Here is a 12,500-nt window from a genome sequence, read left to right on the forward strand (position 1 = left end):
GCACGCTTTGTTTGGACATGGAGTTTGCGTGTTGGACGTTGCTTTCTCTGGAACGAGTTCGCAGCACCGACTGGTGACTAATTGTGGTCACCAAGGAGCCTCGTTTGGGGGGCTAGCAAATATTTATCCCTCCTTCCACTTCCCTCTCATCCCTGGAAAGAACAAAGCACTGAGTTCTTGTAGGAATATGTGGACATTTCAAATTAGGTTTCAGCGATTTGTTCGATTCTCGTTAGCTTGCTCCGCGTTGACGGAACCGCGGAATCAACAATGCACTGTCACCCTTTTTTATGGTGCAGCTTTTCCTCCTGCACTCCCAAAACGGTGTATTTCTAGGAGCCTAACATCGGATAAGACACACTTCCGCACCCGATACTTAACCTCCTTTGATGCTTCGCGGGAGTTCGCGCTCCCTCTGCCTTAACGATCACGATCGGTGAGAAGTTTTATGTCCCCATTGTTTTCCTTTCTTCCTGCTACTGTTGCTGCTGACGGTGGCATATTATGGTTCTACATAACTGTAATCGCGGATCTTCGCTATGGATTTTGAACTTTTCCCAACAAGGAAGGAAGGAAGCAAGGAAGCAGCGCGGGGACGTCGAAGTCCAATGCTTATGCAACGAGCTAACGGGGTTTGAGGTTCACTCGATGTGCGACACAATGCCCGTGTGCAATACTGGCACACTTTTCCGACTTGCGGCTTCTGCTGCCAATTAGCCGTTATTGCATCATTATCCCGCCCGTCGGCGAATGGCACCACCATTGGCACCTTTTCGTGGCCGGGGAGGGAGGCAATTGCAATTCGACGAAAACCCGGCAAGGACAATGGGGAGTGGCAGAAAGTTTTCCGAAACCCGAACAGAACCGTTAGGTCGAAGTGACCGGTCGGTCGAGTTGCCATTAGCATTGAGGCATTTGGACTTTGGACGGTGGATTATCGTGAAAGGAGCACGATAACGGCAACGAAGGCGATTCGTGATCACGATAAAGGCACACAGTGGCATACCGTTGGCGGTTAATCGGCGGCATAATCGAACTTCCTCGGCCATTTGCCAGAAACTCCCCAAAATGAACATCATTAGCGGAAGCGGAACAAAGGCAGAAATTCAGAGTTAATCATCGGGACCGATAACGAACCATCGGGGTCGTGGTTTGAAAATGGTTCTGAAAGATTAAATTCTAACCAACATTTCTCTCAGAAAGCTCATGAAGTGGAGATGACCGCCATCATCATGAGTCACGAGCTCTCGCTTTCTGATGCTGATCGCGATCGGCGGTCACTGGCCCAGCGAAGTGTGACTCATGGCGTCTTTCCGATGCCGCAGGCGACTCTGTCGAGATGCTGCCGATCGTGGCTGACGAAATGAAAAGACGTCCGAAAAGACGCCAGCGAGCGGAATGGCCAATCCCGCAGTGACCTGTTTTGTGAGCCCCCGATCACACGTCAAACAAATGCCAATGAACCTATAAATAAAGTCAAACTGGAGCTCTGGCCGGGAAAGGCCCGCTGCCAAACAATCTCGCTCCAATGTTTGTGTGCGCCCAGCTGGGCTCGAGTAAGAGCAAATTGTGAAAACCAACAAAGGCCCCTTCCCGCTCGTCCCGCTCGCATCTCGCAGATACTGCGTAAAGCCGATCGCCGATTGTTGCGCGACAACGAACCGGTGATCATGATCGTGCTACGCCGCAGTATCGAGCGAGCATCCGTGACAGCGTGACGTCTCGCAGACCCGCACTCCATATGGACCGGTTCTTTGCCAGATGAGAGAGGCTCGTCGCGGACGTACTTGAACTTGAACGCTCCACTCCGACACAATAGGCCCGGCGCGCGCGGGCCGCTGTGGCCGCAGTAGATCAAGGCGATCCGGTTCCCTGGCCGGTTCAGCGGTCGTCGACGCTACCGAATCCACTTCACTCGCTGCTTATGACAGCTGTATGACAGGTCGCGTGAATCTACGAGAAATCATCTCGCGCGTGCTAGTGCTATCGACCGCGAGACCATGCATTATGATCAACGCGATCTCGTCTGGGGCATGTTTTTTTTTTTGGGAGGAGTTGTGGAGCAGTGTTTTATCTGCTTTCCTTCTTCGTCACCGTTCATTCGCGTGATCATTCCGTTCACCTACTGGCATCAGGACGGAACAGAAGGAAACCAGTTCCTGCGGATGGCCTCATCTAGCGGTGGATTTTATTTTCATGAATCATATGCAAATTCGTGTTTCACACATCTTCGGTTGGTTCGTGGCGAGCGAAATATACCGTTACCGACGGACCGGGCATGGGCGTTGGGCAGTTGACGATGTAGCGAACAACCTGTAAGCGGAATGGTCGTAGAAAGTCGTAGATCGCGTGCACGGGACCGGATCAATTGAACGGGATTTGTCCGGGCTAAAAAGTGTAAATGATGATGATAATGATACATCGACCGATCACTATCACCACCACTACCATCATCATCATCATCATCATCGCATCATCGTTGAGCGAGTCTGGCATCGCTCGGCATCGGTGTCATGATGGGGATTCATTATGCATTTCGGACCCAAAGGCCGCACCAGGGGCCGGCCAGTCAGCCAGGCAACAGAAGGTGCAATTCTGAATCATTTTCGCATTATCGATGCACTTTTGCCAAAGTCGCCTTAACACACTGGCACGGACGCGGACTAACGAGAAACGAGGAGGGAAGCGAGGTGTGACCAATGATGATGGTCAAGAGCGGAGACACCAGCAGCTCCAGCAGCAGCAGCAGCAGGAACGGATGCAATCAGAGCTGCATCAGTGGCGTGTCGAAGCGTGGCGACGGCGGCACACGGTAGACCGTAATTATTGGGCATCGATTCCTCGGTGGCGTGGCGCGCGCACGCGTTCCGATCCCGCCGTTGTTCCGAGAAGCAGTAGCAGTCCGGGACCCGGCCTGGACCGGACTGACCTGGAAGCATAATCACTCCCGTGGTCGACCGTACCGTGTGGTCTCGCGCGCACGCTGCGCTGGGAATCCTTTTCAACAGAGAGAAAGGGAGAGAGAGAGAGAGAGAGAGAGAGAGAGAGAGAGAGAGAGAGAGACGGAGCGCGGCGAGCCGGCGTCGAATGCACTTCCTGTCTGGACGCAGCATCCATTATGAAGTATATGTGAGGAGGGGAGGGTAATGCGTAATGGCATTGATGTGTTATAATGTGATTAGGCCCCGTTTACCGCGCTGGCACTTTGATTACGGTGGCCATCGTGGCGCTCGCGAGGCATTGATGAATCGTGTGCGTTCCGATCGCGAGACCACCCCCCCCGGGGGGGGGGGGGGGGGGGGGGGGAAGGCAAGCAGGCAAACAGGACAGGCAACAGTGGGCTGGGCTCCCCCGGGACGCTGGGAATGCCCGAGCGTGTTTGACGGTGATGAAAGTGCATCTCAATTCCATTGATCCCCCGCCACCATCGCGGTACGGTGCGGTGCGCGATACCAGGATCGATCACCGGATGCCGGATGCCGGTCACCAACGGACCGGAAGTTGGTGCGCTTGCACCACCTAATGGTTGGCGTTGTGGTTCGCCAGGAGTTTGAGCTGCTGTTGGTGCTGCTGTGCCGAGGTTGAATGTAATGTTGAAACTCCAATTTTCCCACAAAATCGAGCCAACACCACAACGCGCGATTGGGAAACTGCCGGGAACAGGATTACCAATGTTCCAGCAGTAGTTAGCGACGCAGTATGAGCGTGTTTGTAAAGCCGACGACAAATTACGGACCCGAGGAAATTGATTTAAGATAATCGAGACAGAACGGTGACAGTGACAACCTGGGCCGGGGGGAGGAAATATTTTTATTAATTTTCCAATCCGCCCCCGTGGCGGGTATGTTCGCATAATTTCTTTCTTTTTGTTTTAATGATGTTCTCCTCCTGGGGGGGAAAAGGGCGAGCACGAAAGGTAGGTGATCAATTTGGGTCTGACACATTCGATTATTCATGGAGTTGGAGTCCTCCAGGCCAGAGGTGGGCGGAGGTCAAACTGCTCGCACTCGCGGTCAGCATCAGCACGCGATGCAATCTGCTGTGCATTCTGCCACAAATTGCACATTAATGATTACCGATTTTTGGGCGATGACAAAGGGCTCTCGGGATCGGATTCGCGTGTCGCAGCTCAATCGGACTCGAGGTTCGTTGGACTAGAGAGCATTAAAGTGGTTCCCTCTTTTTTGTTCTTTTTTTTTGTTTTCAATCGCTTTCTGTTAAATGTTTGCTTTTTTTATGCGATTAATTAAAAAGGGGAAGATGAAGAACCTTCATGACTCACTCTGCTCATCGCGTTCCACGAAGAATGGCGTACTGGTCCGTCCACAGCATCTTGTCCGCTAATTAAGGATGAATCCAAATCGCGAAATGTTTATGATCGTCCAAAGAGTGACCAATCCGATGTGGCTCGCTTTCAATTAAAGTCTTCCGCCAGCGCCAGCATGAAATCGGATGCTACGATATCATTAAGCATCAGCGGTACCAAGGTACGCCGTCCGTCCCACACACAAAATACTAATAAAAAGACGCCATCGCGCCGAATGGACGAAGCCATCGCACCGAAGGACACGCGAGGTCATTCGACCTCCACCTTCCACGGCGGCTACTCTGCGGCAGGTCAAATGGAATCGGCATCGACGCCACGACTCCTCGGATCTCCCGGTAACCGGTTCAACAATCATTATCAATCATTCCCTTTTAACCCAAGGCCCAAGACCCATCATTCACGCTCAATAGAACGCGTGTGCGCGAGCGCGCCTCTGTGTGTGACGATGTCGTAGCATAGCATTGGCCAACCGGGGGCTCCATATCAGGCTCGGGCAGCGGACGCCGCTCGTAAAGAGTCCATTCCATAGATTGGCCCAAGCTCATCGCTTGCCGTAAAAGGCAGAGGGACCGAATCGATCCACGCCGGCCGAAGGATGTCTAATGGGAGTCGCTCATTAAGAGCATGTTTTCGCCACGGTCCGTTAACACCGTGCCCACTCTCGGCGTAAATTCGCAATCACAATTGCGCACCATTCTAGCGCTCAATTCTACGTCCACAGTTCCCGGTGGCTGTGAGGGATGCAATTGGTTCCGAAAGGAGTGGCGCTGGCTAGAGCAATCGCATGCAATTGGACATGATGTTCTAAAAGCGATGTTTATGCATGTAAATTGCCCAACGTTGGCTCTCGTTCCGTATCCCGTACGACTTCCAAGAAAATTCAAAACAAATTCGAAAGAAGAACTCGGGAAATCTTGACCGAACCAAGACGCACCGTTGTCGCACAGTGAGCGCTGCCGAGGGATATAAAATTTATGATCAGTGAAATTAAGTTCCCATCGCCCACTGCCATCATCACCCCAGGCCAGACGGTCAGTCCAGGCGTCAATCTTCGTCCACTGAGCAGACGAGCAAACCGTCGAGCAAGTGAACGGGCAGTGGGTGGAAAAGAAAAATCGATTTCAATCTCATCTAGCGCCCGATGATATCTGTCACTGTCATAGATTGCATCACGATGATGGCACGGGGGTCTCATTACGGTCACTCTGGCCAGCACCTCGACGCTCCTGACCGACCAGACAGACCAGGCACCACCGTTACTGTCACCTTCAATGGCGGACACTTCCTTTTCTTAATTTCCCCATTTTGCTTTTATTTGCTTCATGTTTTTTTTTTGCACAAAGCGAAGAATGCAGCGAAGCGTTGAGTTAATTTGAAAGGAAAAGAAAAGTCTTCACTTGAATCATGACACTCATGACCGCACCCACGCACTCCCACGTGGCGCACAACTCTCGTCATAAGCGTTGCCGGTGTTGAAGCTTCCACGCTCCACACAAAGGTCACGCTCCATCGGTGCGCGAATACCTCACCCGAAACGGCGCCCCATCCCGTGTTCCAGGTGGTTCCTACCAACGGGCGGCACGAAAGACCCGGCACGAAGTCCTGGAGCCGGCAGCCGGAGAAAGCAATAAAAATAAATTAGCTGTATCGTAGCGATGGCGCTGCTGTGGTTTGGTCTGGCGTCCTACCTTACCTTGCCTCCTCCTGAGCGTGCCAACTTTTCTTATCATCTGGCCGCCGCCGCCGCCGCCGCCGACGGTCTAGGTGACCGGGCAACCTTCCGAATGGTTGATTCGATGAGAAACGGTTTGGCATTTTGCCTGCCGGCGTCGGAAGGAGCGTGCCGGAATAGGGTAAAGATGGCCAGGATACGGAACGCAAACAAAAGACCCCCTGGGCGAGGGAGGGCGGCTACCGTGGCATGTGGAATGTGTCGCTACCGTGTAATGCGGTTTGCTGCTACACGTTGTTTATGGTGGAAAAAATTCATCGCGGTCGCGCCTAATTTAATGCCCGCACAGTTCATTCAAAAACCCATTCCCGGACGATAAGGACCCACGGGGGTTGTTGGTAGACCGTTGAGAGTCCTCTCGCGTGATATCGGCATCGAGGTGAAGCATTTTACTGGATAAAGATAGTCGAAAAGCGCGACTTGCTCTTCGTTACGTGTTTCAAGTTATCAAAATCGCATTCTAGAAGGAAACGCGACGAGAACGATAAACCTCACCCTGAAGAAGCTTCTCGTTCGAAACGCATTCCCTAATTGATTGGAATTGCTTTGAGTTTGAAGTCTAAGTCGATCCTAGCGTCCTGTCTATCGCGCTGATCTTCCAATTTTAATTAGCGCATATTTGATTGAAGAGCATACGCTTCCACAAACACATTATCTCGCCAGGGGAACGAACGGCACACGGACACTGATTGCGTCCACCGCTCCATACCTACGCCCGAGATATGCTCGTGCTGCTGCACATAGAACGGCCACCTCGGGGTACCGTTGCACGGGCATGCATCGAGCACTGCACCGGCTGCTAGGACCACCATGATAGTGGTTCGCGAGCCACTCTCCCTGACCGCAGATTGTTTGTTTTAGCGTAAAGGGACTCGTATGTGTGTGTTGTTGGTGCACAGCAGGGCGGCGGCAGTTGGCTGTCAGGCAAACGTCAAAACGAAACCAATCGGGAGCCCTCGAGCGACCGAACTGCGGACAGCATCATGAATAAATTAATCGAAATCCGGTTGCGACCAAAGCCCACCACTCCACCGGTCCACCGACAGTTACATGGAGCACCAGCAGCGGCAGCCTGATGAGATGCTCCTTAACAGCCTGAGCTGAAGTCAAGCCGGTTGCGAATGGTTTGCTGCAAGAAGTCACTCAACCTACGCCAGGCCGTGCTTCGCCACCGCATCGGGGAGTAGGTGGCTCGGACCAATGCCAAGTTCAGGTGGGCTAGACGACAGGGGCAGCAGGGTGTGATGAGAGAATGTTGCATGATTTAAGCCACGATTTCCTCGTCATGTCTCGGTCGTCTGGGTGGGTTGGTTGGTTGGTCGGCAGCCGGCTGCCAGGCTTATGTAACAGGGCGCGACTGACCAGTCCAGCAAGCGACCACCACCCCCCGCTGGGAGGGTGGTGTCTGCGATCGGATCGCAATAACAGGTTCGTCTGTTGCGTCTCGTAGCTCGTTACTTTTAATTTCAATTGTGCAACGCGAAGGTGGCCCCGGGAGTTGAATGACCTACGGCGCGTGGACTCCACAGCGAGCGAAGCAGGAGAGATCTCTAGCCTCCCTGCACGGAAGGAAAGGAATTTCCAAGACGCGTGCAACCGATCCTCGATCCGGACCCTGATGCCATTGCCATGGCCGGCCGCAACCTGCCGCAATCAAAAGAAGTCCCTAGGTGGGTATAGGACTGGACGACGACTCGTTATACTGGGTAATTCTTATTCCCTGCCCCTCGGCACTCTCCCCTCCCTACCATTCCTTGTGAGCCGAGAGAAAAGGAACGACAGATGGGAACGAGCTTTGCCAATGTCCCATCGTTATGTCTGCGAATCACCGCTACTGGAAGTCCGATTGCCAGCTCTGCTCTGCTCCTCCGCTGTCAGGTAGCCGCGCGTTGTCAGACGATTAGCTGGAAGAGTAAACAAGTTTTCTCGTCGCCTCGCCTCGCCACGACTCCCCACTACTTACCGCACCGACAAATGAAGTAATCTTCGACTGGGATGGCAAACATTATCGTGGAAACATGGCACGTTACAAATTTTTACATTCCACAATCGATCAATCAAGCAAACCAAAGCAAGGCAAGGCAAGGCAAGCAGCAGCAGCAGCAGCAGCAGCAGAGGTGGAAATGCCCTCGAGGGCGTTTGCTGATGCTGCGACAGACCGATCAGCTACAATTAGCGATGAAAACAGACATTAGCGCGTTATTCTGGCTAATGTTATGCTAATATCGGGTTGTTAGGGATGATAGGTTGTTCCGTTGCTTGAATCGGCGCTGCTGCTCCCTTGTTGGGTGATGATGGCAACATAGGCACTGAGCGTGGAATGGTTGGTGGATTGATTGTATGGCGTACAGGAAATGGTGCATTTTAGTTGAATGATTGAATTATAAGTTGTGGGTACTGAGGATGCGATGCGTTTACTATCTGTATCTGTGCATTAAATATCAAGGACTGGTTCTATAGACGAGAACGAATGATTTCTTTCGACATTCTAGTATTTGCTACACATTTCAATCATTCCTTACCTACATTGTTTTGTGACAGAAAAATCATTATTTTTGTAATTACTTTTTGATTCGAGTAATCCAAACATTTTACAGAATATTATTGAAAGGTACATAATTAAGGAAAATTTAAGTTTCTTTTGATTTTTTATTTAGCTTACAACTTTTCTATCAAATAATTGTCGCAGCATGGTTGGGAGATATGCTCTATGCTTTTTGATGATTTGTTTTCACCTTTCTTCATTCATCTTACATCCATGAAGCTGCTGCGCACAAAGATACTCCGAGACATTTTTATGCAACAATCACAACGCAAAATTAACGAACGCAATAAAATATCGCGATAAAGATGCGAAACCCGTCCATTCACAGACTGGCACTCTAATCAGTAATAGTCGTAGCGGACGGCGGACCATTATGAAATGGATAAATTGCAGCGAGAATTTGTAAATGGAAAGCCCCGTAAAAAACACTGCTGCTCGACTATAATTCTCCGACGATAAAGCTTTCGGCTATTCCGCTTCATTCGGTTAACGCTTCTCAAGGAACGATCGAAGCGATGGAAACACACAAAAAGCACACAACAGCGCGGTAGTCGCGGGACTGTTCAGCGAATACGACAGTCCTTGTATCGCTGCTAATAAATACCATAATCAATAAACGGTTTCAACAAAATCCGTGACTGCGCGGGGCGCATGACGAGCACCATAAGCTGGTGTGCTCGTCAATGCAACCGGTCTCCGCCACCGTTAAGAACCTTTCGCGGTTGTGCAATTTATGATTTTCTGCTGGTGGTATCACTAGTGCACGGCTGCTGCTGCTGCTGCTGCTGCTGCCTCCAGCATCATTATCATCTGGCCAAGCAGCAGCAAATCAACGAAGACGAGAACATGTTGGACAAATTGCTGGCTTCCAGTTTTGGACATCTCTATCATTTTCCACCGAACCAGAATCCAGGATCGGATGACATCTAGGATGATGAGGGGGTGAAAATAAATTAAGTGCTTGAGACAACCATTCGCTTTTGCCTTTTTTATGGTTTACTTTGAGCTTTGTCTGCGTATTGTTTCCTTTTCTATCGTTCCGGACATAAGATGCCCCGGTTTGTTGGTTTATCCAGTTTTTTAGTTTACTTTTTGTTTGGTTTCTTATCAATGCACCCCGTGCTAACACCCAAACGCCACACCAAAGGAATAAGAAATACAACCGAGGCAACGAGGACAAGATTAATATGACAGTTCACAAGAAAATTATCATCTGCCCAACGAAGCGAGTGTCCTTGAGAGAGAGAGAGATAGTGTAAAGCACAGACGGGGCAATTGCACTGACAGTGGCAGATAGTAGAAGCAGAATGCCCTCTTCAGACCCAACCAAAATCCGTGGACCGTGGTCGATCATCTTTCGCAGAGCATTCTGGCGAGCAGGATTTGTTTTTAATTGGTACAGGCGCCCGTGACCGTTTTGCGTAATTAGATACACACCGACACTGTGTGTGAGAGAGACAGAGAGAGAAGGGTTGGGATGCCATCGCTAGAAAGCTATCGCGATTTTATTAATTAACTCCCCGTTTCGTTTCGTTTGCGGAGACGTCGAAGGAATGCTGCAGCTTTTGGATCGTATTTCCACGCTCCCATCTCGTCTTCTCTCTTTTTTTTCATCCAATAAATCCCATCGGAAGCCTTTTTCGCTCCGATGTTTGCCGACATCCACCAGAGATCACCATCGGAGCATCATCGCCGTGCCTTTCGGACACAAGCGCAAAAAAAAAGGATGCTGGACGGCCTCCCGTTCTCTCGTTTCCAACCCAAAACTCACCCCCACATCCCGCCACCTCGTTTCGATGGTACATTATTAACGAGAAAGATGGTAATTTTGCGCTGTAATCATAAAAAATAATTGCTTCTAATTTATATTTCTTTTTTTCGTTGCTTTAAACCACTTCCCATCACTTCGTTTGCTGGAACGTTCGGTGCCAGAGGAGCGTGCGTAGCGTAGGAGCGTGCGGATCATGATGCTATTAATTTTCGCTCTTGACCACTTCCTATAAGAGATACTAGCCGAACGAGCATCCTGGATGAGCATCCTTTTTCCCAGTAGGCAGCGAACTGGGAACGACCCGGATGGTGCTACGTCCCGGGAAGGATCGGTCGACGCTTCCTCCGTGACGCTTCTCAGCGAGCAAACACTGCAATTAAATGCAGCTTCCTGATTGCTCGTCTCCTATCGTTTTTTCGCTTCTTTCTGCCATTCTTATCCCTGCCGTGGTTCTTGTGTGTTACTCAATCTACGGGCGCGAACCTGCACACCATCTTTATCGAAGAGGAGATACTGTGGAAACAGTGAGGTGAAAACCTCTGAAAACTGTGGAGTGGTGTAGTTCGTCCGTCAGCAAAAAGAAGTGCTTCTCATTTAGTGAATAGCACCACCCGACGGAAGATCCACCATTTAACCAGCAGTGACTGCGCAGGATGAAGTGGTCAGCGAAATGGTATTTAATTAGCTTTGCCCCGTTGGTCTCCACATCTCCACTCGCATCGCTATCCCTAGTTAATCACATCCGATGTAAATTTCGATCCATCAGCTGGGGAGGTGGGAGTGGTGTTTTTTTTTTATTAACTACCAAGCTACGTGGCAATGTGGTTAAGGCATACCGGACCCGTATCCATGTCGTGCTCGTAGCGGCCGATGAGTTGATAAATTGCTAATTTTATTATCATGTAACGTAGATAATTAAATTCCGATCATCACCATGCCACACCGTGAACGATCATAAGTGCAACGGTGGAGGCGGACGTGGGAGCTGCGTGTGTAACGCAAGAGGCACTCTATTATCTTATGTTTATCGTTTCAGACACTCAACCGACTTCGTAGCGCAGCCAGGGCTACGCTGGGACTACAGAAGTTGCGGAAGGTGCGTGCCAGTCCTACAGGCGGCAAGATGGCGGGAGGTAAACGGATCATCTGGTCCGTCGGACTGGTGATGGTGGTGGCAGCGACAGCACAAGGTAATGTAGTCGAATAGATAGTTAGGAATGATACATACTTACTTGCCTATTTGCTTATCCGGCGCTACAACTGACCAGCGATTTACCCACCAGGTAGACATTCCCAATTCTTTTCAAATCAATGCCGATACTTAAATCATCGTCAAGAATGACGACGGATGATTAATATGTTTTGATTGCAGTTAAATTTGTGCTTTAAGAGAGGGATAAGATAATTCGGTTCCAAAAAAGGCTCATTTTTGTCCTTTTTTTTAGAAAAACCATGCAGCTTCATTGTTTCAAATGAATTTCATATTGAACTAAAACTTTTCAACAATAATTGGTTCTATTTTTGGGACGATTTGTCTTAAAACTTCACCCGTGGATTCCAATTTAGGAAGATGTGTCTTCGAAACTAAACTTTTCCTGGTGTCCTTCGTATCCGTAGGTCATCTGATATGTACAAATGGATACTCTTTTCATAGACGATAAGTTTATCTGCGTAGCCCCGTTTAGTTTTTGTTAACTTCCCAAATTTTCTATTTTTGGCAACATTATGAAGTGATAAAAAAGTGAACACACTATGATGGTGACGGATTGATCAATGATCAATCCGGGTTCGTCGCTTAAGCGGGCAAGTCTTTTGATTCGAACCAAAAACGGTGCCCATCGTTCCCAAGTGATGGGTCATCCGAGATTTACAAATCAGCACTTTTTTGTTAGATTATAAGTTTATCTAGGTAGTCCCATCGAGTTTTTCTTGTTTTTCCATTTTTTCGATTTTTGGTAGATTTTTGAAGTTGAAAAAGTTATGTTTTTTTATGATTTTATCTGAAAAACAAATTTTACATAATTGTTTTAAAAAAAGTATCAACAATTTTTATGCAAACTCAACCGGGCTACCTGCAAAATAGTGTAAAGATTATGTGTTAAAAATTTCTAATCGATCGGTCCCG

The 12,500-nt window shown here is 49.4% G+C and overlaps 1 protein-coding gene across 1 annotated transcript in view; it reads left to right on the top strand.

Annotated features, from left to right (window-relative positions):
• LOC126569798 (mucin-22-like) overlaps positions 1-12,500 on the top strand; it is a 53,995-nt gene that overhangs the window by 19,777 nt on the left and 21,718 nt on the right. Inside the window, exon 2 of the mRNA XM_050227157.1 lies at positions 11,412-11,565. Within this exon, the coding sequence (XP_050083114.1) occupies positions 11,499-11,565 (67 nt within the window). The 5' untranslated portion in view covers positions 11,412-11,498. The remainder of the gene's footprint in view (positions 1-11,411; positions 11,566-12,500) is intronic.

Source organism: Anopheles aquasalis, chromosome 2 (genome assembly GCF_943734665.1).
Source record: "Anopheles aquasalis chromosome 2, idAnoAquaMG_Q_19, whole genome shotgun sequence".
Taxonomy (NCBI): Eukaryota; Metazoa; Arthropoda; class Insecta; order Diptera; family Culicidae; genus Anopheles; species Anopheles aquasalis.